General features: G+C 42.2%; 1 protein-coding gene across 2 annotated transcripts in view; it reads right to left on the bottom strand.

The window, feature by feature from the left end:
• Window positions 1-27,208, bottom strand: part of LOC111864314 (potassium voltage-gated channel protein Shaw) — a 261,436-nt gene that overhangs the window by 43,547 nt on the left and 190,681 nt on the right. For both annotated transcript variants that reach the window (XM_023851473.2, XM_033751436.1), the window contains 3 exons: window positions 6,268-6,520; window positions 4,168-4,300; window positions 2,044-2,223 (listed from right to left, as the gene is read on the bottom strand). In XM_023851473.2, the coding sequence (XP_023707241.1) occupies window positions 2,044-2,223; window positions 4,168-4,300; window positions 6,268-6,461 (507 nt within the window). In that variant the 5' untranslated portion in view covers window positions 6,462-6,520. The remainder of the gene's footprint in view (window positions 1-2,043; window positions 2,224-4,167; window positions 4,301-6,267; window positions 6,521-27,208) is intronic.

Here is a 27,208-nt window from a genome sequence, read left to right as displayed (position 1 = left end):
GTAGCTCCAAGACAGATAAATTGGAATTTCCTGTTTTTCTCCTTTTAGTTCATTTCCTGAAAGAAACAGAAAAGTTGGAGATTTTCTGATTCATAGTAACTTCAGGATACAGGATTGAAGCTGACAGTTATTTTGCTGTTCAACAAACTGACTACCTTTCTGATCCCTGATGATCATTTTATATGTATGAAAATGTAATTCTGTTGAGGAGAGAAAGAGAGAGAGAGAGAGGAACGAAACTAGCGGCCTCGTGTGTCACTTTCCAGAATGAAAATGATACAGAACCTGAGTAATGCTCACTAGCCTGGATATTCATGACCGAATCGACGTAAGCAAAGATCATAAAATTTCTCATTTTGGGTCAATTGAATGTTGCATAATGTTGAGGGGGCGTAATTTGGAATCTCCAAAGAAAGAAGTTAATCCAGTTGAATTAAAACACGGAGGTATCCAGTAGAGGCACGCAGTTGTAACTTGAAACCCGGAAAAGATCTCAGCCATTGCTTCTTGTGTTCCTGTCAGTCTCTTCCTTCCAACAGAGGTCTTAATTCAGAAAACCTGAAGCTACTATGAAATTTATTCCACACTGTTACCAATATGTACCTCAACCATTCAAATGACGGTGTTGAAAAGTATGTTAAAGCTGTAACAGGCCGTGGAGGTCAGTAGGTTTGTGAGACGTCGAGGTTCCCAGATTTTCTAGACAATTTGCTCACAGATGGCGGTGAGGTTGTAAACCTTACACGCCGGACGCCCTTTATCCCTAGGAAGATTCCTGGTACTCATTTCTGTTAGAGGCTGAGTCGATCCAAAGGCCGGAGTGCGGCTTGAAGGATTAGGCAAATTGAAAAATTCAATGACCTCACCGGGAGTGTAACACACGCTCCTTCTACGCTACCGCGTAGTACATGATATTCTAATATTTTTCAATTATATGATTAGATTCTAATTCCTCAGGTTGGCTGCTCTATTAGCGCAATGACAGTTGAAAATTCAACGGAAAATTTTCATCGTCCATTATAAGAACTTTCGTATTATTATTTTTTTTATTGCTAATGGGGTGGGACTAAGTCCCTTGTACTGCGGCCACTTCTGGCCTATTGTACCAGCCCCAGATGATAGGTGAGGGTGATTGTGGAGCAATTGGGGGAATGAAGATTGACAGGGGAAATCGAAGTACTCGGAGAATACCTGCCCCAGCGCCACTTTGTCCACCACAAATCCCACTTGACCAAACCCCGAGATCGAACCCGGGCCGCCGCGGTGGTAAGCCAGCGACTAAACGCTTGAGCTAAGGCGCGGCCTTTCATATTATTAACTTCCCCTGCTATCTCTCATATTCCCTTCTAGTCCAGAACGTTGTTGAACACGTAGGAGACTGACGTTTAACGCCATCTCCCACTACCGAGACGCACTAATATTCAATAGTAAAGCATATCCTTTATATGATGTACAACACTTCATGTATCAATTTCACAATTCTACCATTCAGTGTATCGTGACAATAGTCACGATACACTGAAAATTAGACTGCTTGCTTGTTCGTGGCTTACTTCACAACATTTCATTTCTGTGGTACCCCAAATGGCGTACTTCGGACATCTCATTTCAATGTACGTTGCATATACAGAGAGAGATGTTGAAATGTTGAAGAAGGAAAGAACGTACATTCCGCTTGGTAGAGGTAAATAAAAGGCCTCGACATGACTCTATCTGAAGCCAGACGGATCCGGGTTCGTTTCTCCGGCCTACCCTTATCATTTTCGTAAATCCGTCATCAACCCACCTGCTTGTCTCGAATTATCTCTTCATTTCGATATTTTGAACCAGTCTAGTTCTTGAATTTGTATTCAAAGGAAGGATATGAACTGAATTAAAGTGGTTCAGGATAGAGACCAGTGTCGGGCTTTTGTGAACATGGCAATGAACCTTCGTGTTCTATAAAATTTTGACAATTTTGTGACTACATGAAGAACTATCAGCTTCTTAAGGAGGACATAGCTCCATGCAGCTGGATAGTCACATTAAGCAAGAAATACTGACCTTGGCACCTGTGGAAGAATAGGGCTCATCGAAGAGGGACCAGACGCGGGGTTTGAGCCTCTGCCAGCGGGACAGGTTGCCGGCAAGGTAGTCGTCTTCATAACCGAACATGCGGGCAATTTCTTCATCACTCGGTTTGTCTGCATCAATATCTAATTTGTCCAGTATTGCTAGCGTCGCCTGTAAATCAGAAACGAGACTACAGTCTGCACAATTTACCGACGTTTCGGAAAAATTACAGTGGTCAATAGCAGAGATAGTCTTCATGTTTAAACTGTCTGGCCTGGGGGTTTCGGGTTGGTTACTTAATGTATAGAACCCTGAACTGGTATTACTCGTATATTTCGTCGTTTCAAGGCCGAAATTTGTGAAATTTTCTTGAGGCGGATACCAAACGAACGGTTTGGTACTTTCATTATGATAATCGAATTTATCCAGTACCTAGTCCGGGTTTTCCTTAATAAATCTGTTGATTAAATTTACATATTAAATTTCGTGAACAGTCGTAGGCAAGATTCTGTAAATTCTGATTTTCCTCGTTAATTGAGAGTTTCATAATTTGTAGACGCTATTTGGTGATCTCCTGATCAAGGTATTTTGTGTCGAAGAATCTGAGTAAGGAGGACTGCATAAGAACAAGGCAAACCTGAACTTGGGAACCTGAAGACAGGGAAACCATGACAAGCTGTGTGGAGACGGTCGGTCGTAAGACTTTCCGAATTCCCACTGACTTATGGCCAATATTCCGGCAACTAAACAAATTAAGGGGGAGGCATTCTTATGTTTTCCTATCAGTTGTTCTGTTATTCTATAGCTAAACACATAATTCGTTAAAGGTAAAGGTAAAGCTATTCCTGTAACAGGTCGTCAAGGCCCATAGGATTGTGAGACGTCGAGGCTCCAACGATTTTTACACAATCGGCTCACAGATGGCGGTGATGTTCTCATCCTTCCGCGCCGACCGCCCATTAGCTCCCAGGAAGATTCCTGGTACTGATTTCTGTCAGAGGCTGAGTCGAACCCAGGGTCATAGTGCGGTTGGAAGGATTAAGTAAATTGAAAAAATATCCACCTCATTGGGACCCGAACCCGTGACCTTCAGTCTTGTAGTGTAGCGCCTCAACCAATTACGTTACGCTATTCAGGAACTGAAGTTTTAAATATAATTTAACTGATTTCAGATTTCAACTAACATATGATTATTCTGCTTCGAGAGTCATTTCGAAGTCTTGACTAGTATGATAACTGACGAAAACAGAGAAATGTGTCTATTTTGAAGTTGGTCTTTTCATTTCACTTTCGACTCACGTATTCATTTCCCCTGAATTAATTCTTTCTCTCCCCCTCAGTGGGATGGGACTAAGTCCCTTGTACTGCGGCCACTTCTGGCCTATTGTACCAGCCCCAGATGATAGGTGAGGGTGATTGTGGAGCAATTGGTGGAATGAAGATTGGCAGGGGAAACCGAAGAACTCGGAGAAACCCTGCCCCAGCGCCACTTTGTCCACCACAAATCCCACATTACCAAACCCGGGCTCCAACCCAGGCCGAAGCAGTGGGAAGCCAGCGACTAATCGCCTGAGCTATGCCGTGGCCTGAATTAATGCTTAAGTCAGTGGTCTTCAAAATATGGGGAGCACCTCCCTGAAGGGGGGTATTCTACGAAATTATGCAGTAGAATTAATTTCACTGCAATTTTCTAAACATGGAGATTTCAATTTCATAAAGGTAAAACTATCCCTGTAATAGGCTGTGCAGGGTCATAGTGTTGTGAGACGTTAAGGTTCACACTTTTTCTAGACAATCGGCCCAGACATGGAAGTGAGGTTGTTAGCATCAAGCACCGGCCACATTTTACCTCCCAGGAAGATTCCAGGATTCGTGCATTTCTAAAATTTTGTAAATATTTCAGTCAATGGAAACCTAAACCGTACTGATTTTAAAAACAAAAATCTAAAAAGCTTGTTCTATATACTCACAGGAAGTTATGAAAATGGAGGCTAGGGAATATTTTGTCAAGATGGGGCTTAACATTTGCGTGAAGTTCGGAAATCTCTGGCTTCTGTAGAGGACCATCTCACAGAGCAATTCAAAATGAAAATTATACCCAATTGTGTCACTGACCTGTGTGTCCCTGTGAATGCTGTACGTGCTCCAGCAACAAGGCTCTACTTGGTTCGAATCCAGGCCCCAGAATTCCAACTCTTCTTCAAACAATGGTCCGCATACATTTGTCGGGTAATGCAGCTTGCCCGTTCTGAAAGAGTGCACTCTGCAGTAAACCCTCGTCCAACGCGGGGAGATACATCTCTAGAAAGCGGTGCGATCGGTGAATCCGCGTTAGACGAACCTTATATATTATGGGGTTAATGAGGATGAGGGGAAATCAAAGCATTTAAGCAATAAAAACATAAGTGTCTTGTAATAAAGAGGAGTTCAATCCTCTGGGATATAACGCCATATAATCCGCTGAAAGTTAAGTGACGTTTCGGAGGAACATGTTACTTCCGTCTTCAGGTCGTAAGGAAGCCAATGGCTGTTAACCAACAGTAAAGTATCCGATGAATTCAAATGACCAATCAGTTCTGACTAAAGCTGAATTTAAGAATTAATGGAGCTATGCCTACAGACTCCATACATCTTCATGACGTGGTACTTAAATAAGTACAGACACAACTTTCATTAGAGTAAGTATGCCGGATGTTTACAAGAGCTGCCTCTGGGACCCAAAGCAGCATCCTCTAACGTGGGCACCCGTGTCTCTTTTCCCGGAAGTAAAGTGGCACAGACCCGAAACTGACCACTCGTTTTCATCCATTGTCGAGACCAAGAATCTGTGGAGCTATCCCTCTACTCCCCCATACACTTTTATAGCGTGGAGTTGAAATAATTCCAGGAACAAGTTTACCAAATTTATATTTATTGTACCTTCATTCGGACTCTATCCTGTTTGAATATATTGCTAGATTATTCATCATCGTGGTTTTCTTCAGTCTTCTTTGGATGGAATTTATAGTAAACGTCGCAAGAAAGTGAAGTTTAATATTTATTTTAAGGTAGATTCTGTATATGTAGGAATGTCAAGGAGGCTCATACTTTTCAATTTAAAATAAGTTTAAATTTAGTTAAGGTACTTTATCTAAACGAAAAACATCGCTAAAGTACATGCATAACATATTTATCAACCCATTTAAAACCCAAGATTTCTTGTTGCACACACAGACTGTATTATTAATGAAGAGTACACGATGATTTTTTCCCCTTGGCACTACAGCCCCAGTGGGCCTAAGCCTACCTCCATGAACTTCTCCGTTCACTTCGGTTTTTCTAGATCTTACACATTCGGTAGGACTCCTTGGGCGGGTGATCAGCTCGTCGCAAGGACATGATGATTTTACATCTGCCAATTTTTATTGTTTTCCAGTACCAAATTACAGCATTTCCGTGTGCTTCTAAATGTTGAATCTATTTTATACTTTCAATTTATAAAATCAAATTTTATTGTCAGGTTAGTTCCAAGAAATATGGTTCCAAATTAATTTACATATCCAAGAGAAATAAAATATTGAAGAATATTTAAATTATATTATCCATTTCCTTGTCAGTTTCCATGTTAAACATTTCCCACTTAGAAGAGATTATTCTGCTTGTACATTAAATTTTATTACGGCCATTTCGACGCCCCTAGAGGGGTAAGACAATAAACAACGAAGGTCAAATAAGACACTACTTCAAGAGAGATGTTCCGTCCTTACGTTTGGTTGCGCATTTATCAGTGGTGCCAACTGTGAAAAAAAATGCTAATATTTTCTGATTTACCCCTATGTTTTTCATTGTTATCGTAACCGTATAAATTCCGTAAGCCGGTCACGGTAACCGAGCGGTCTAAGGCGTGCACTGTCTTCGCTCGCTTGGAAGCCGGGATCGTGGGTTCGAATCCCACTCAGGGCATGGATGTTTGTGTGCGTTTTTCTGTCTTTGTGTGCAGGTAGAGGCCTTACGACGAGCTGATCACCCGCCCAAGGAGTCCTACCGAATGTGTAAGATCTAGAAAACCGAAGTGAACGGAGAATTTCATGGAGGTAGGCCTAGGCTCACTGGGGCTATAGTGCCAAGGGAAAAAAATATATATTCCGTAAAAGACAGATATTTCTTTCATCCATGTTTCTTTAAACTACGACGGTTTGTAGTAATTCTTAGTATTCGTACTCAGGAGAAGCTTACCGGTAGTAGTTTAGGACTTGCGCGAAGACCCCTGGGTGACGGTCAAAGAAATACTCGTTGAGGATGGGGTCGTAGTTGGCGAGCGCCTCTGTTAGCCTCGACAGCCGTGTAGCTGGGATCTTCTTGAGCGTCGCTTTGTACGTCTCGTATCGGATCCCCCCTACGTTCAGGATGATCCGGTTCTCACCGTCCATCTCGCGACGGCCGGCGTCAGGGCCGTGGGTCTCTGGGGGGCGGCTGTTTCATCGGGGCCCTAAAACATAAAATGATAATGAAGAGTTTTATCTTCTGCAATGTATAAATTCTACATACTATTACACTTTCTACCTGCTACATGTTAGTTTCTTGTCCTGTTTACTGTTATAACCTGAAGATGGAGGCGATATTTTCAACCGAAGCGTTGAGTGACTTTTACAGGGCTAGGCGACATTATGTCCCAGGAGTAATAAATCGTAATAGTCGCAGCTGTGAAAGCCTAAAAGTATGACATAAACATTTTGATGTTTTGGTTCGTGGGAGATTAAACAAGACCAAAAGGAATCGATTCTTTGATCCAGAACCCCTTAAAAGCATATGTAAACACGTTATGGTTGTTAAGTGCATAAAGAATCCTGCAAATGTTCTCAAGCAGATATTTTTGTGCCTTATTTCACGAGGGTATAAGTAGTTATATTGCAAAATTTTGTTTGTACTGATAAAATGAGGAGAAATGATCCCAGGTACCCATTGGATGCGAGACTAATTGGGCCCTAGTGCAGGTCTGGACGACATGGAGAAGATAAATCTTGACCCTGCTGAGAATAGAACTCCGACCGTCCAGCCCGTAGCCCGTCGCTCGCTATACCAACTGAGCTATCCCGGCTGTAAAAAACTGAGACACAATATTCTGATGTTGAGGCAGATCTCGATCCTGGACTTGTCAATCACATACATTCCGCTGTAGTTGATATTCGGTTCAATGTATGGGGTATCTCAGGGTGTATGTGACAGCAACATTTTGTTCCATCATTGAGATTGCAACTGAAATGATTGATAATATGATTAGTAATTGAATTTGCGTTGCTTTCAATGAAAGGGACCCCTGAGTGCACCTTCTTTATTCTCTTAGTGGAACAAAGGCGGTCCAGATTTCATCAACGCGACTGCCGCTACATCTATCGGTCGGGTGGAAAGACTGTATGACTCTCCCTTGCTCAAGTCCCTTTCTTTAACCCAGCAAAGAAAGAGAAGGATGAAACCGGAGAGACAGAAAAAGATTCGTCCTGGTACACCATATGGAGCCTTAGCAGCACTCACTAGCCTGGGTTAAAAATAAAAGAATTTGTTAATTCATATCGTATATTAACTTTCATAAATTATTGTAGACTATTGTTACAGAAGGGCTAACGAATTCTCATTTTCGAAACATGAAACTAACTTAAAATAGGTTTCTATCGTAGCGTGAAGAGCCGTTCCTATGCAATGACCGTTAGATAAGAGTACATACCAGGGCCATTTCTGAGCAACGGCTCTATAGAAACATTCCCGTTGCTAAGCAGCACATTCTTAATAATCCGTGCCGAGATGTTATAAGCAAGGGAGAAGGTTAGAGCTTAGTTCAGTTCTGAACGGGAGTCTGTAAAGACAGGACTTGAGCCGGAGGCAGAGGAATAGCCATTGTTAGAGCCGTTACCAGGAAACTTATAGTAAGAGGATGAGAACACTAGACTGCGTGCTATAGTGAAATGTAAGGGGTGTGAATAGCAATAATGTTATAATTATTTGTACTTACGACCTCTAAGTGGTCAATAATCTATTCAACAACGCAAACCCCTTCTATAGTATCACTACATATACGTGACAATATCAAATTAAGATTTTAATGGATTTATTCAGTCCTTCCAGCCAAATTCCGGTTAACACATCGATTACGGTAGGCCCTTTAAAATCATTCGCAATCTGCCCTTCACCAGACGTCCTACAATTCCATATGTACAGTGTGAGTTACTGACAGAATCGTAAAATACACCACAGACCAGAGCCCCAAGGGGTAGTCTTGAGTTCACAGAACATACCCAGCTTGGAGCTAAGTCCAAAGTCATGACAGCAGAATGAGAGCCAACGCAGTATCAACAATCCTGAAATGTGATGTAGTTTATATATAACATTCAATGTTTACAGTGCTTGAGGGCATGCAGTAATATCCTCAGCAGGATTCCTTCAAAATAAACAAAGCGGTAAGTGGAGAATTTGGACATGAATCATGAGAAACAGTAGGAGATTTGTCATAAGACTTAACACGACAAAAATAAATGTACCCAAAATTTTCACAGTTTGTTCCGAAAGGAGTATGTCCAGACACGTTTTGACGAGGTTCTCGGTTATGAAAATGGTTATCTGAGTCATTCCAGGAATATTCAGAGATGGTAGCTCAATCACACCTTCCTTCCAAATCCTTACCAATTCATCAATCGGAAAAATTCAGGGAACAATTCCTCCGGGAGGGACTTTAAGGTCCCGTGTCGTAGATTTACGGCACGTAAAAGATCCTCATGTTTCTGGGAGACCTCTGAGCAAAATTAGGTAAAATGTTTCCCGCTCAAGTAGTTTCCAATGCCTCTTGTAGATGGGGGAAGTATCAGGTACCGAGGGCCGACCTCGTTGGCTTAACGGGGCTGATAGCACGCACCAGTACCGGTAGGGTATGGCGACTGGTAGAATATCAAAGGGGGACATACAATAGACTATTAGTCGCGGTGCATGGTGAAACCAACCCCCTCCAATAATAATAATAATAATATCCCATGTGCTTAACTAATTAAACACTACTCCATGAAGGCGTATGGGAAGTGGATGTATAGATCCACATTTTCTGATCTCGGTATTAGTTGGAGGTGAGTGGTCAGCTTCACGCCCCTGCTGCTTTACTCCCGGGGAAAGAGCCCACGGTACACATTGGAAAGGAGGCTGAGTGGACGCCAGAGCCGGTCTGGAAGATGTAGACAAGAGAAAATTCTTGACCCTATCGGGACTCGAACTCCGAATCCTCGGTCGCACAGCCCGCAACCAGCCACTATACCGACTGAGCTAGAGCACTGAAAAAATTAACACGAAGTTAATTCACAATTTCAAATCTTCATATCATAAATTTATTGATGATTATCTGAACCAGCAAGAAACATGACGGATATTTATTATTCAGGCTTCATAAACGGAAAGGTCTAGTTCGATCCTCGACTAGGAGATGATATTTCCTGACTGTGACTTGTCGTGCTTTCCCTCATTTCATAGCGGGGGAAAACTGACAGAAAACCTCAAAATAGAAATCATGCTTCGACCAGTTTGAAGTCCGACGTTATCACGGCCGTTATTAGGAAGATCATTTTCTTCTGATCTATGACATATTTTAGTATGAAGATAGAAGCATCAGACACTTCCGAAACGTTCTTATCTATATATAAAACTACACATCGTCGCATACCAGATAGTTATTTCCACGTGGGTCTCAAATCCCATTTTATAAGATTTTTTGAAGTTCCATCGTTTCTTCGGAGAACCGCGAGGGCGTAGTTGGTTGAGGCACCATGCTACAAGCCTAACGGTCGCCGGATCGAATCCCGATGATGTCACTGGATTTTTAAATTGACCTGATCTTTCCAGCCGCACTATGGCCCTGGGGTCGACTTAGCCTCTAAGAGAAATGAGTAGCAGGAATCTTCCTGGGGGTAATGGGCTGCCGGCGTGTAAGGCTGACCACCTCACCGCCATCTATGAGCCGACTGTCTAGAAAATGTGAGCCTCGACGTCTCACAACCCTATGGACTTCCATAGCCTGTTACAGGAACAGATTTAGCTTCACCTTTTAACATTTATTCTTGTCCGGAATTATTTGTTCCTACAGTTTGAGATACCTCAGTCGGTGTCCAGACTATCGACTGGAAGGGGACGACCTAGGAATTGAGGTTCGATTTCCAGAAGAAGTAAGAACCTGTTCTCCTCTCCGTAGTGTCCAGATCGCTTCTGGTGCCCACCGGTTCTACCGCGGGTTCCTTCCCCGAGGGTAAAATGGCCGAGGCGTGAAGCTAACACCTCACCTCCATCTACTACAGAGGTCAAGAAAGGTGCAGCTATAACCCCCGGCCTCAATATATCTTCATGTCATAGTCCTTAATTAATTAAGCAGAGGTATAGCCTTTAAGCCGGTCACGGTAGCTGAGCGGTCTAAGGCATGCACAATTTTCGCTTTCTCGGAAGCCGGGATCGTGGGTTCGAATCCCGCTCAGGGCATGGATATTTAATGCATGTGTGTGCGCTGAGTTTTTCTGTGTTTGTGTGCAGGTAGAGGCCTTGCGAAGAGCTGCTCACCTGCTCAAGGAGTCCTACAGAATGTCTAAAATCTAGTAAACCGAAGTGAAACGGGGAGTTTCACGGAGGTAGGCCAAAGGCCCAAATTGGGGCTGTAGCGCCAAAGGAAAAAAAAATAGCCCTTGAAATGTGTATCTGAAATGAAGAGTCCTGTCTTGTAACTGTTGTGAGAACCTCAAATACTGCAAATATGGAATAATCCTGTCCACCAAACCGCACGTTGGCCATCCGGTCTAGAGGAATGAGTTCGAAACCACTTTCTTCCTTGTCATGTAAAAATAACTGCTACTTACAGACAAATTTGGAAGTGAAATAAACACGTTGTATTTGATGTTCTCGCAGTTGTGACAACATTTAGTAAGATCTTCTAGGTTGTAATTCAATGTGGGCTTTGATACATTCCGAAGTTTCGGAGGAGTATATCACCATCTTCTTCAGGATTGAAGAGTAATTTATGTTTAGCTTGCAAGACCACTTATTCTGGTTTTTTATTTGACGTATTCTTTGACCTTGACGATTAAGGTGATACGGTTCACCAAAAATTAGGACTGTCCGAATTACACGGCGTTATAACCCAGATAAGAATAACTCTGTGGCTTTAGTCCGCAAGCGAACTATACCGACCGAGCGAACGCCACTTGTCGACGAAGTCAGTGCCAACTTTAGCGGATTGAGAGTGTCACGTGGTAAGTGCAACGAATCCCCACGGTCGTTAATTTCCGTTTTCTAGACTGGAGCCGCTATTTCCTTAAAATAGCTCCTCAATTATCTTCACGAGGCTGAGTGGACCACGTTCCAGTCCCACTATTTCTAGAAGAATCTGGTAGCGCCAGGAATCGAACACAGGACATATGGATCTGTAGCCAGGAATTCTGACCACTAGACCACACAGGTGGTCATAATCTAGATAACACTGATAAAACATCTTTCAGAAATGAGAGAAACACTTGAAAGTTTGGTGATACACTTTTTATAACCCCTGTTTTGCGGTTTAAAACACGTTACTATCATAATGATGACAGGTAAATGATATACGGCGTTCTTAATGTGTAATTACGTCATTAGGACTGAGATCTAGTTGGGAGTCAGAACCAGTAACGGCGTTTTAAAAGAAAATACCAATGGTGATTACAAAATACACGTAATTAGAATTTTATTCACCAGGAGACAGCGGAAAACGTCACCATGACAAACGTAGAAGAGATGTCTATTTAAATATTCATTCAGTTAGCCACAAACGAAGCACAATTTACTATGAAGAGCATTGTGTTCACTGATATGAATTCGTGTAGTTTGGTAGAAGGTTGCAGGAGTTTCGAAAGAATGAACTGTCTCCATCTTCAAAATTGAAAATTAGCCAAGCAACCAACCAGAAAAAACACAAGCAGGAATGGCTTTTTCCGATTTGCTGTCTTCGCTTCCTCTTGGTTCCTGAAGACGGAGGCGGTGAGTTCCCATTCTCACGTGATACGGTACGTTCTTGGAGGTTAGAACTTATTGTTCCATTTACATGACATTTGTCCTTTAAGCGAATATCAACTTTCTTTCCTGTTAAAAATGACCGAAATCAGAATGCAGATACTGCTATAACATACTGTGGCATATCTGCTCAAAGCAAGAAGTGTGAGGCCAAAGAATCATCCGTTGCGAGCGAACGGTTTTGAAATATTATTCATTTCTAGGCAACAGCTTGGTGAATACTTTCAATAGATAGGCATGCAACAATAGAGGTTCTGTTGGAAACGGTGTTTTATACTCGGTACGTGCAAAGCTGTTATAAGGAAGACTTCTATCTTGGCTTGGTAGGAATCCAACTTGGAGACGAAGGATACTGTCTGTCCCATTATTTCCTAGTGGTCTGCTTTAATTTCTGTCATCATCTCCTCGTGGTGGGCATCTAACGTCTCCCTCATGTCTTGCCCCATTTCCTTTAGACTGACATCCGTTTTTGCTTTGTTCTTACATATCATGGCATCAAGCCCTCATATGGCAGCTACCAGACTTCCTATCATTTGTTCCATTGCAGTTTCCAATCCGACCACTTCTGACACCAGTTGTCACGTAGCGGGGGTGAGTCTATAGACGCAATAATTTACTCAGAGATGCAACATCTATTGCTAGCTGAAGGCACAGTAAATATGCTATGTTAAGTAAGCAGGCCGTTGTTATGCAATTGCTCAGTAGCGATCGCGTGGTCATTCAAACACACATGAAAGCAACAATAGAAGACTGCTTTTTCTACGTGGTCCGTGCCTTTACTAAATAATGAGGAACAATTGCCAAGCTAAGTAGTCTACAGACAGTCAGTCACTTGAGATTTGCTGTAACTGAGGCCGGGGAAAGTTTTGGGGAACTTCTCCGACTGAAAGCCGCTACAAAACGACAGTGAAGAAAATGACTAAGAACACTATTATTTGCGTGATAATAATTTGTAAATTGTAGTCATGAGATTGTGCCTTAAAGTCTCTAATTAATCCGATTACCAATCCAAACCCGGTCTATGTTCACGTCATCACATGAAAGTACTTTTGTCATTAACAACAATATATAGAATGCTCAAATGATATATGAACTCAGTATATAGAGCAGGATAGCTGTGTGGCATATAAGCTTATAAAGTGAATTATCACTTTTATTTGTTTTGGTGTCAGCACTGTTAGCCGTCCCCTTGAGGCAAGCGTGATTATAATTGACATGTTCAAACAGTTCATGACGTAATTATACGTCAAAAGAGTACGCAGTCAGACCCCTATGACGATGATTCATTATGACCATTATGACTCTCTTTATTCTGGGACCAGCTTTTGTAGCTTTATTCACAGAGACCATGAATAAGATCCGTGATGTTACGTAATTGGAAATAGCCCCACTTTTGAACACAACAGACAAACATTTCAGGAGAAGTAGCTTCGGGTGAAAACATTAATTATCAATGCCTTCTTCAAGAAGGACGAACCAATCTTCCAGTACGTCAAGGCAATCTATACATAGCTTAAAATGAATTTTAAATAACTAATAATTTTACATATACTTGACCACTTTATTTATTTCATAGGTACAACATTGTAGCGTGTAGAGCCGTTACTATACAATGACAGCGAGATAAGCAAATATAAGAGAGCTGTTTCTATGCAACGGCTCGGCAAACACTTTCCAGCTGCAATGGATATGCATGCAACAGTAGAGATGCTGATGGAAACGGTGTTTTCTACGCTGTCCGTGCAAAGGGGTTATAAGGAAGACAATTGGTGTAACGAGGACTGTTCTGTACTGGAAGCTGTGAAGAAACGAGGCAGTTGAAGGGAAGCCGCCGTTCAGAGAGGAGTTCAACCCCAGAATCAGAGGACTAGTCATTGTTAGAAGCAGTTACCAGGCAAATACAAGTGAAGACACGCCGTTGAGAATCACACTCGTATTACGTGATAATATATTACTACTTTAGGAACATGTTTCTATAACCACTGTACCAAAATAGGTGAGCATAATGCTGATTAATTTAGCCGTCTCGCTTCTAGGAAGACAGTCCTGGGATACGATTATACTTATATGCTGGAGGTACACAGTTCGAATCTCGACCGGCACACAGACTAACATGACTATGATTTTCGTGGTTCCTCAGCCCCTCCAAGTAATGCTGGGATATTACCCGTAAATACGCCAAGACGTTTTCTTTTCAGATCATTTCCAATTATACGCTACGTAATACCAATGTTAACAGGCCACTAAAATGAGCCATGAAAGAAACAAAATGAAGAGTATTTTGTGCAGTTCGTTGATATTCAACCGACGTTTCGGCGGAACATTTCATCTCAATCTTCCACGCCGAAGAATAAACCAAGTAAGACATTCTTTAAATATAATAACATTTCCAGTGTCCTTGGCAATTAAATATCTCTACAACAGGCCATGGAGGCCCATAGGGTTGGGAGACGTCGAAGCTCCCACATTTTATAGACAATCGGCTTACAGATGGCGTTAAATTTGCCAACCTTACGCGACGGCCGCCCTTTACCCCCAAGAAGATTCCTGGTACGCATTTCTGTTAGAGGCTGAGTCGACCACAGGGCCATAGAGCTGTTGGAAGGATTAAGTCAATTGAAAAAAAAATGAACCTCATTGGAACTCGAACCCGCGACCCTCCGGCTTGAAGTATAATGCCTCAACCAACTACGCTACCGCGTACCCCCCTTGGCAATTAAAACTATGAGAAAGTATTTTGATAGAATTTTTATATAGATTCTAATCATCGTACCCATTTCTCTTTTCTGTTACAGGAACAAACTTTTGATTTCTTAATTTGAGTGCCACTCTTTCTTCGGAGATTCAGCTGCTATATGCTGTGATACTGAGAACAAAAGCGACCGTATCCCGGACGCAGTTGGCTGATGGAGACAGATGCGTGGGGCTCTTCTTGAAAACAGTCGACGAGGAAGATGGAAAATGAAATATAAACGTGGAGGAGACAGAGGGTAGTTCTGCTGCAGAATGAGGTAAAATGGCGCTGTAAATAAGACGCGTGCGACAGAAGCAGATGTGGAAAGATCAAACGTAAAAGAGAAGGAAACCTTAAAATTGGAGAGACGGTAGAAATGAACTCAACTCTTTGTACCTGTGAGAAGATTGATGGAAGGAGAAAAGAAGAATACTTCAAGCCCCACTACTTCCGTTTCCTGTGGCCGTCTTGAAAGACTGACCATATTTTCTATAAAGGTTACCTAGCAACAACAATTTGCGCAATTTGTAGTTTCATTCTACGTATGTTTGTAACATATTGCTCTAAGCCGCGCTATAACTCAAGCGGTTAGTCACTGGCTTCCCACTGCGGCGGCCCGGGTTCGATCCCTGGTCTGGTCAAGTGGGATTTGTGGTGGACAAAGTGGCGTTGGGGCAGGTTTTCTCCGAGTACTTCGGTTTCCCCTGCCAATCTTCATTCCACCAATTGCTCCACAATCACTCTCACCTATCATCTGGGGCAGGTACAATAGGCCAGAAGTGACCGCAGTACAAGGGACTTAGCCCCACCCCACTAGCAATACAAAAATCGTATTGCTCTGAATTAGTATGACATACCCAGGGTGTCTCAGAAACGCCTGGTACTTATATGATAAATTGATTGATTCTTGGGCTATTTACCGACTAACTGAAACTAACCTCATAGCGCTGAACCCTTCTTGAGAAGCCTCTACTTGTGAATCTACTATTTTGTAGAACCCAAATATTCATTACCGTGTTCACAGGAGCCCTCCAATGCTCCTGAGACAGATAAATCCAGTCCAGACCATCCTAATCTATCCCTATAAGATCTATTTTAATATTATCCATCCAACTAAGTTTTGGTTTTCCTGGTATTCTCTTCCTTTCTCGCTTTCCCACCAATATCCTATATGAAGTTCTATTCGTCCTAATTCGTGCTACATGCCCTGCCCATCTGATCCTCCTTGACATGATATTTCTGACTATACTTGGCGAAGAGTACAAGTTATGAAGCTCCTCGTCGTTTATACAAAGAAGGTCATTTGTGGCATTTCTTAGCAAGCTTATTTTTTACGGTGAGTTGTTGTTACCCAATGCCCTACCCACAAACTGGAGGACCGCCGCTTGTCGGCTGTCCGCGGCTGCTTATTCAATATATTCGCAGCTTCCCTCCATACCTGGAGGCCGTCTCCTCCACCCGCAACCTGAGGACGTGCCATGCAGTGGTGACAAGAGACCCACCTAATATTGCATATTTAACGACAGTGTTTAAATATCTTGAGACTACAAAGCATCAACTATATTGGGCAGGCGATTATGTGTGGTAACGCAGATGGCCCTGATATGGACATCTTGAATCTATTATCGGACATCCGGTTTGAGGGGTGAAATTTTTGTTTTGTATTCAGGAAGACACAGATTAAAATCCCGGCCCGAAGACGGATTATACTGTACGAGTTTTCGTGATTTTCCTCGTTTACCTTAAACATATTCGAAGATAATATTTCAAATTAAGTCAATAACTTATTCCTCCGCATAATATCCTATTATCTGTTCCCCAATCGCCCAACATGGTGATGGCGGTTCATTCCAATACATAACAATGCATGTTATTAAAATTATTAAATGATAAATTACGAAGGATTTGAAAGGAACCTATCATGGTCTAATGGAGATATCATCAGTGCATTTTTCTATAGGGGCTAAGGAAAAACACTGAAAGCCAGAATCAACGTAACTGATGTCGAGATTCAAACCGAGCACCCCCAAATACTTTTCTATAGTCGAATAGGTCTTCGGTTCTGTCATTTTCCTGTGACTGATACATTTTAAGGCGCTTTCTTGTTGCAGTTGATATGTCCGGGTGTACAACTCGGTATTCCACAGGTCGGCGGGCGGTGGTCTAACTGTGGCAAAGGGAGAGACCCCTGCTATTTGCAATATTGCAAAGTGCTCGATTCTGTTCATGTTCTCTCGAGAGTGTCACGTGTTTATGACGTGTAGTACTGATCCATAAATTGTAATTATTCTGTTAGGTGGGAAGTTCGGTCCACAGCCTGAGTGTAATTACCTTTCATAGCTTTGAAGGGGCGATGTATTGACTTATAGGTTGGAGAATATCAGGTATCTAAAAATATGACGAATATATGGTGATAAATTGTGTGGAACTTCAGTCACGTGACGCCGTGTAGCGTGGTATAATTTTGTCTACATTTATTGCGAACACACTGACTCTTATTTTCAGTATGGTAAAGACAGCCGAATAATCAAGAATTCTATTTGCTGTTATCTTGCACGACATATTCTTTGATCCTGAATATGGAGGCAGTACATTCCTCCAAGTACTGTTAATTTAAAAACTTTAAACTCATAATTTAACTTGTCTCATTTTGGTCCGTCACACTACTACAAAAGACACAGCACGCACGTGAACTACGCTACTAATAATAAGAACATAAAGCCAAGGAAATAAACGACAACTCCCACCATCAGGAGGAAAACAACATGACCCAATGTTGGCTCAAGATATTTTAATATAATAACTAATTGTTTACATGGAAATTTTAATACAATTTTAAATACATTGGGAGGCTAATGTATGGAAAAATGAACGCCATATTGCGTGCAGTGAAAACCCCCAGTCAGAATAACCAGGAAATACACTAAAAGAAGCTCATCATAAGTAAATCTACACTTCAAGAAGCGCCATTGTGAGTGCCTAAGATAAACATCGGAACCAACGTGATAACAAAATTTATATAGAGAGCATTAGTCATATCTAAAGTGCATATTGTTAGAATATCTTATGTAGCAGTTTTTCCTTATCGTAGTGGTGCGCCTCTGAAGATGATTCTTTTGAATCGAAACATGTAAGGCGAATGAGGACTGAAGTGTTGTAAACTCGTATGTCACACTGGACTGAACTTTTCATTATCTACTCTTTAAACGCATATTCAGGACGCTTCGTATTTCGAATTTCAGCCAGGAACACAATTATTCTGACATGTTTTCGTGGGATTCCTCAGTTACTCCAAGCAAATGCCGGAATAATACGTAGATTAAAACATGATTTCTTCCTTCCAAGTCCGTTATAATTGATCATTATCACACCATTCATCTATATATAGGCTAGACAGAGAGAGCTGCGTCTGCACTCGAACATCCCAGCAGACGGCTGGTCTGCACTTCATTAGCACCGCCTTGACACTAAGCTCTAGGATATGCATTTTAATGGTATTTTTAAAACATCAAAACACAATGTGATTCTAAATTATTGTCGGGGTTTCCATGGCATACAATTTTCAAACCGGAAAAGAGCAACATAAAACTGCTTACGGAATATGAAAGTGTAACTAAATAAGTTTTATACTAAATTCCATAAATTTTACAAATAATAAAACTTTTTGAGTTACATTTTCATATTCATTAAGCAGTTTTACTTTTTATTTTGGGTTTGAAAATTATACACAACGGAAATCCCTAAAATAATTTAGAATCATTCTGTATATTCGAAGGAAAGTTGTAAATTTTAATTGAAAATTTTCCGAAACACACACAGATGTGTTGCCTTCATTTTCAGCAAAAGCATGTGACTTTTACTATCCTAGTCTTCAGTGGAACCTCAGTCATAAGAGGTGTCCCACGGCGCAGTCCAAACCAGTTAATGTACTACACATCTGAAGAAACAACATTCATTGTACACACGAAGTTAACGTTGGATGCATCAAACTATCCTACAGGGGAACAGCGGATCGAAAGGCCCAAACCGTGATGTTGATGGTAAAGATAAAAATAAACTTGTTCCTGTGCTTAATTAAATGAAGCCCTATGCCATGAAGATATATGAGGGAGCGGAGGTATAGCTCCACCATTCTTGACTTCGGCTCTAAATAGAGGTCAGTGGTCAGCTTCACGCCCCGGCTGTTTACCCCCGGGGAAAGAGCCCTGACACCAATTGGTTAGGAGGCTGTGTGGGCCCCAGATCCAGTCTGAAGGCCGTGGGCAAGAACAAATCTTGCCCCTGCCGTCCGACCCCTAGCTCGTCACTATACCGACTGAGCTATCCCGACTTTCCTGATGATGACAACGACAAATGTGTTACATAAAAAGGCATTTCTGAGAAAATTAAGAAGAGGGATTTTGATTTTCATTTAAGGCCGATATTCTGAGGTAGAAACTTTACGCAGTTGCGGAACATTGTCGCCTAACGTGACACTTTGTATTACAAAGATAAGGCTACAGTTGTCATTGCGTATAATTAATCACGCATCACTCCATTATGACGTATAGGGACATGGAAGTGTAGCTGCATTATTCTTAAACTCGGCACTAAATGTAGTTTTCCTGGGGTAAAGGGCGGCCGCCGCGTACGGACGACAACCTCATGGCCATTTTGAGTCGATTGTCTACAAAATGTGGGAGCCTCAACGTCTCACAGCCCTATGGGCCTCCGCGTCCTTTTACAGGAAAAGCTTTCCCTTTTTCTTTTTGAATTGTGACGCATAACCTCGTTGGTACGCTGCGACTCTGTTAACAGCGGAAGTTGCTAGGTAACGTCCGCAACATACACGCAACAACAGAAGAACTATGTTTTCTGTGGTCCGCGATGCGATCGTTTCTAGGCAACGGCTCGGTAAACACGTTCCCGCGGAAACGAATATGCTAGTCAGTTGAAATTCAGTTCTGTACGGGAGTCCGAAGAAAAGAGTTAGTTGCAACAATGCTTAGTTGAAAGTTCGGCTGTTAAAAGTCTTTACTTGCGGTATTTGGAGTGTGTAATTCAGTGAGACTGTTATAGTTCCTGTGTTAAAATCCGTTGCCAGGAAACGGCTAAGGGAGACTGTAATAGACTAAGGACACTAGTCTGTTATATGTCAGTGATCTGTGATATCTAGTCACGTGTCGTGAGTGTAAGTGGTCAATAAATCGAGTCACCAAACCTAACACCGTCTATAGTCACCCCTAGACGTAACAGTGTCATATATACGGCCCAGAGCCATTCTGGACCCTATGGAGAAGATAAATACTTCTGACCTTTTGCCAAGAACCAAACACAAATTCTCCGGTCAGCCAACCAGTAGCCCAGTCGCTATATCCACTCAGTTATCCTGGTTCACTGTCGCATTTTATCTTCTTTAAAATCCTTGTCTTTTTGTGGGCCACAAGGGGATCGCGGCCCAAATACACAGCACCTCTTCTCTAAGCCGTAAAGTCACCCACTGATTCTAAGTCTCGTGCCCAAGCAGACAGCTTAATGTCTGTTTCTTTAGTTTTACGACCCTCAACGAACGTATTTCCCTTCAAGCAGGTCCTTATGAACTCCCCAGGTACTAAATGGTAAAATAAAAGCTTATATCTGCAAGTAAACCAGACTTTTTGCTTCCATTGTCCTAAGCCTTTGTCCTTTCTCATTTTAATATCATTTAAGTAGCTGTTTGAAGCATGAAGGCCGGTCCTACATCAAAGGAAATACACTGTGACCCTTTGGTTAATATTATTTAAAGAACCAGCCTCTTTGATGGTGGTTGTGCTGTTGGCTGTTTGCACCATATTAATGGGACAGTGTTGAAGTTCAGAAGTACTCGTTGCCTCTATCTTCAGGAGGCAACGAGTACTTCTGAACCGCCGTCAACACTGTCCCATTAATCAGGGTTCAAGTTTCTCCGAAACGTCGGAAACTCTACCCATTTTCTGACGGTGGGAAATCTAAGAGCACGATCAACATCATCAATGAATCATAATGAAAGCTTAAAATTATATATAATTGCTGTTTGTTGTCAGAATCGTAAAAACCACACAATCTGATGGCAGAATTTGGGGATTATTATGTTAAAATTTGTAGTCTATATGCTTACCATTTTGTTTTACGGGGGTTAATAGAGATGCGCATTGTTATAGTAAGCATATTTATTAAAATAAATAGAATTCTGTAACGCGTCAGCCAACTGGGGAGAATATTTCGGTTTAAGACGGAGGAAGTGACATAACGGTAGGAACATGACATAAAATAAAGCACAATTTCTACTCCTCACGAAATATTAAGATAACAACACCAAGGATACAGCAAATTTTATTAAACAGTAAAGATTCTGACTTGTGCTTGGTGGTTCTCTGTTCGAATCTCTGCCGAAACATTAACTACCCTGGCCCTGTGCTTAACTAACAGAGCACTACTGCAGGAAGCCTTATGGAGGAGTGGATATATACAAGTAAATCCATATTTTCTTGACCTCGGCACTAGTTGGAGGTTAGTGGAGAGCTTCACTCCTCGGCCGCTTTACCCTCGGTACCTACTGGATAGGAGGCTGGGTGGGCACCAGAGCAGGTCTGGACGACGTGGAGAAGAGAAAATCCTTGACCTACCTGGACTCGAACTTCGACCTCCCGTAGTCCAGCCAGTAATCAGTCGTTATACCGACTGAGCTATCCCGTCCCCAAGTGAAGATTATATACAGTAGGGTACTTCGGAATATAAATTTCTCCAGGGTTTTGTTACTTCTGTGTTTGTGGTTTCGCAATTTCATATACTTAAAGCAAAAAGCCGAAAAATGACACGTATTGTATAAATATTTATTTGTATTCCTCACACACATAATTTACTTTACACTAATACCAACAGCGTGCAAAAGGTTTTGATACAGACCTTCCATGGTTAGAGTTAGCATACTGCTTTATCAGGCATCTCCATGGCTAACAGTTCAGAAAAGCGTCATAATTTTTTACGTGTTATCAAATGTAGTCAAAGATTGATCTTTCTTCGTATTTTTTGTCTTCTGTATTTGAATTTTTTGAACATCAAAATCTGGTCGAAGAAACTTGAGGATTACTTGGTCGTTTTCGCGAGGAGGCAGAGATTAGGGGATTCTTTTTTTACCGCTATGCGGGGATTCACCGCATCACACGTCACGTGTACTCAACACCAGTCGTACCAACATTGAAAACTGTCGTTACGCCAGTTTTACTGCTATACTTCTCGAGTACAAGATACTAATGGCATAAATTCTGTCCCCCACTTTGCCACACACAAAGAAATCCATCGTTTTGATCAAATTAAAACTTTTCAGAGGGCAGTTATGATTTCATAAGCAATAATTTAAAAAGTAATAACTAAGCATTTTTGTAATAATCATGTTCAACGTTTGAAAACACGTACTGCTTATTACACTCTGTGTTTAATTAACTAAACAGTATACCATGAAGACGTATGAAGGAGTGGAAGCTAGAGCTCCACCATTCTTGACCTCAACACTAGACGGAGGTGAGTGGTCAGCTTCACGTCCCTGCCGATTTAACTCCGGGGAAATAGTCCACAGTTACCCATTGTATAAGAGACTGTGTGGACCCCAGAGCCGGTATTGACTTTTTGGAGAAAAAATCTTGACCCTTCCGGGAATAGAACCCCGACAATGCAGCTCGTAGCCCGTCACTACACTGACCGACTCCATTCTCTACAAGAGGAACTTGAAATTTGTGTAAGTTTTATACAAAACTCGAATAGGAGACACGTCTCAAGGAAAGAGAGCTTGGGGTCAGGATTCCAGTGATGAAAGAAGAGTATTCGATATTAATAACATTCGAGAGGGGTGTTGTAACCCATTTCGCACGGGACGAAACAGAATCTGACGGAAGGAAGGTAGGATACATCACGATAAATCTCCCACGTCAGCTTAATCCTAAATTGATTGGTTATGATGCTGCGCTCGGCATGTCGTGTTGATTAACTCATGTTCTCAGCCTCATCTCAACTCCTTTTCTATTATCCTGCTATCGGTAACTGCACTATATAGCACGCACGATCGGACGCTGTGTATGTATTTTAACGATTTTAGTGACTATAGAAGGGGTTTTAGATTGACGAACGGATTTATGGCACACTTTTGCATCGCATGACTACTGCATACACACTAGTGTCCATAATCACGCCTTCATTTCCGTTGCTTGGTAGCGGCTTCCAACGGCAGACATTCCTCCTTCCTCTGGGTTCCCGAACTGTCCCCCAACTCAGCTACTAGTTTCTAACAGAAATAGCTCACAACGACTGAACCCCGAGCCGTTCTCTAACTCCCTGACTGACTGACTAACTGACTGCAACAAAGTCAGAGTCAGAGTCAGAGTCAGAGTCAGAGTTATTTTACAACAGGCGCTTTACCTCCAACCAGTTCCTCTTGGTTATATGCCCCCTGAGACTCACGATCAGAGATTTTTTTTTCTCAACTGAACCCTTGCTGTCATGGTCCTTATATAACATCCTCTCTGTCAAGAAGATGGGTTTGTCTTTTATGAATATGCTTGACCTTTCGTCACGTGTACGTCTCGAATTTATCGGCTGCGTAGAAAATACCATTCCTCTGTTGTAGTGCAATTGCTGCGTTTGTCTCTGTTGAGGTGATCACGTGATCGCTATTGAGCAATTGCCTAGCAGAGGCCGTTATTTTCAGAACCGTTACTTAACAATGATTGTAGTATAGTTCCTCATTTCGAGGTCGTTGCCTACCAACGACTCTACATACTATAATATGTTCGTAACTGTACCGACGGCGACTCTGTATAGAAACTCGTGACCACGTAGAAATCACGTGGTCGGTAATTACCCTTTTAAGTTGGCAGAACTCACAAAGCCACGAGAGTCGCTTGGGATGATGTCTGATTTCGCCTTTGCAACGAGAAAATCCGCTCGGATGTGTGCTGCGGGAGTGTCGGATCACAGGGGGCACGAAGTTCCAGTGGAGGGGGGGATAGATATTTTGTCTTTCTCTTCCTGTTTGTCTGTTAATTCCCTTTCCGCATTTCTCATTCCGTTACTTTGTTCTTACAGTTATCCTTTATCCATTTATTCTCTACATATTCCTCTGTTAGCCGGCATAGCACAGGGTGAATTGCAACTAAGCTACGGGCTAGATGACCGAGGGATTAGCGTTCGATTGCCAACAAGGTCAAGAGATTGTCAGACTCGTTCTGTGACTCACACAGCATCAAATCAAATGGGTACCCGCGGGTCTTTTCCAGGTTACAAAGCGGCCGTTGTATGAAGCTCACAACTTACCATCTAATACAGAGGTCAAGAATACGTGGAACTATACCTCCATTACTCCATACATATTTCTTAATGGAGTGGCGTTTAATTAAATGAAGGTAAAATGTAAAGCTATCCTTGTAAGTGGCCGTGGAGGACCATAAGATTGTGAGACGTCGAGGCTCACACATTTTCTAGACAGTGGCCTCACAGATGGCGGTGAGGATAGCCTTATGCGCCGGCCGCCCTTTACCCCCAGGGAGATTCCTGGTACTCATTTCTATTAAGAGGATAAGTCGACCCCAGGGGCATAGTGCGGCTGAAGACATCTTTACTTCTACAAATTCATCTTTTTTCTTACTTTCTCGTTGTGATTGCTGGGGGCACTGTTCCGCGTGTTAACAATCTAGCCACGGTATCCGATACTGCAACAAAAATATAGAATATAGAATTCTGTCTTCCGGGGTGTAATGCCGTGAAACAGGCAGCAAACGGGTCGAGGGAGGGCCTCCAGTCTGCCTGCTTTCATGCTGGCTTCTTGGTTGGCTTATTCTCCAAGCCTGAAGATGAAGGCGACATGTTCCTTCGAAACGTCTGCTGACTTTCAACGGCGTTATATATCACAAGACAGAACTCTTCATAAACATCTCTCAGAGAACCTAAATTTATACGTACAAAATCTAGGACTCGTTTACGTGTCTAAATAAATATATTTTTACCGAAATGACTGGTGAAAACAGAGAGACTACTGTGACAAATTTCTCTAACGCGTGTGCCCACGTAATCTCACTGAACACCATTGTGGTCTAGCTATATGTATATATAGGGGCATATACATAGCAAGCCAGAGATCCTGTGTAACATTTCATAACAACTTTCTTTTCTTACGCTGAAGAATTGTTAGCCCTACGCTCAAACACAACCTGGAGGATCACCCCTTGCCGGCTGTCCGACGCTACTTATTCTATATATTGCAGCTACTCTCCATACCTGGAGGGCGTATCCTCCATCCGCAACCTGAGGACGCGCCATGCCATGGTGACAAGGGGCACACCTATCATGGAACGAAAATTTGTGTACGAGAAGACGTAATTATCCAGGCACAACCACGAACAATTTGAACTGGAACACATTGCAGAGAAGACAGATACATCTCTACTCACAAGTGTCCACCACAAACCTTGGGAAACAAACACACAGTGTTTATCGGTACGAGAATTGTCACCGATAGCGAGACCGTGTGACCTTTGACCACTTTAAGATTGCTCCAATCAGCCCCTCTGTATAACTAATTGCTCTCTAATCCGACTTTCCAGAGAGTGCGGGTGTAAACCAAAAACAGGGTGCTAAGAAAGCTGAGACGTATCACACTCAATAAAACAATTGATGAAAACACTGCAGTTGAAATCCCCACACAGATTATTATGAATAGTAAGTACTGTCTTCTGGAATATGACTCCATGTAGTCTGGTAAAAGTTCTCCGACGTTTCGGAGGAATCTCAAGATTAAAATTCGAGAAGACGGAAGCAGAAATCGGAGAGGGTAGAAGTCTCATTGCCGTTTGTTTTTTCTTGATTGCTTCCTTGACGTATTATTCGACCCTGAAGATGGAGGTATTAAAACTCACCGAAACGTCGTTGAACATCTATTGGACTAAACAGCGTCGCAAACCGTCAGCTTGCAGGTTTCGTTTCGAATCCCATTTGAAACATGAATAGTGGGTTATCATCAATCATCACTGCTTCACTTCATCAGTGGGATGATGCGTCATCAGTTTATCTGTGGTAAAAACAGCAGGCATGCGGAAGAGTTAAGACCGGAAGTTGACGTCATAAGGCAAAGTAAATAATATTGACAAACATGGATAGTGACTTCTGCTTCAGATGCCACATGCTGAAGCTATCGTTGGTGTATGAAAGAGACACACACACGTTACATACATACATACATACATACATACACGCGTGTCCTTCGTTATGTACTGCACATCAAATAGCCGATATGCTTGAAATTTACACAGAAGCCGTGAAATTAAAGGAACGAAATCCACAAGAAACCTCAGTCAGGATAACTGGTGTCCCAGTCGAGATTCGAACTAAGCACATCCTGATTATAAGACTAAGGTGTCACCGCTACTCTAACCTGCTAGGTGAGCTGAATCTTGGGGCGTGCCATATCTCAGACGGTTAGTTGCCAGCTTCCCACAACGGCGGCCCGGGTTCGAGCCCAAGTCATGTGGGATTTATGGTGGGCAAAGTGGTACTGAAGCTGGTTTTCTCTACGTATTTCGAATTCCCCTGCCAATTCTCATTCCACCGAATGCTCCACAGTCATGATCATCTATCATCTGAGGCTGGTACAATAGGCCAAAAAGTGGCCGACGTACCAAGCGGACTAAGTCTAAACCCACCCCCAAAAAAAGGGTTAATCTTAGAAGAAGAGTTTGAGGGACGTGAGGAGGGTGAAATCAATTCCTTGTACCTCATTTAGCGAAGCCGTCAGTAATTCAGATTATGCGTTATATACAGTAGAATGTTCTGACGACAGTGAACATGACGTCACAGGATGTGGAAGTCGGAAAGAAGTGAATATGGAGAAGCTTCATAACTCCGGCTCTTCGCCAAATATAATTACAGTGATCAATTCAAGGAGGATGAGGTGGACAGGCCATGTAGCATGAATGGATGAGAAGGGAATGCATGTTTTGGTGGGAAAGCAAGACGGAAAGATACTACTGGGAAGACCTTAATGTAGGTGGGAGTATGATATTAAAATGAATCATAGGAAATAGGATGGAGTGGTGCGCACTAGATTGATCTGGCTCAAGGTAGGAATTAGTAGAGTGCTCTTGTGAACACGGTAATGAACCTTGTGATTCCATAGAATGTTGGGAAATTCTGGAGTGGCTGAGGAACCGGCTGCTTCTGAAAGACTCAACATCTTGCAGCTACTTGGTTGGGTAGTTAAAAGATGTGGAAGGAAGTGGTCGTGGTTGATTGTAGGGCACTATCTCGGAAAGCGCATGCAGTAACCCAGGAAAGCAACGACGAATATCCGTCAGGATAGACGATTTCCCAGCTGAGATTCTAACTCAGAATTTCCTTAATACA

Source organism: Cryptotermes secundus, unplaced genomic scaffold (genome assembly GCF_002891405.2).
Source record: "Cryptotermes secundus unplaced genomic scaffold, Csec_1.0 scaffold29, whole genome shotgun sequence".
Classification (NCBI taxonomy): domain Eukaryota; kingdom Metazoa; phylum Arthropoda; class Insecta; order Blattodea; family Kalotermitidae; genus Cryptotermes; species Cryptotermes secundus.
The sequence above is the reverse complement of the archived record's forward strand: the minus strand, read 5'-3'. Positions and strand labels throughout refer to the sequence as shown.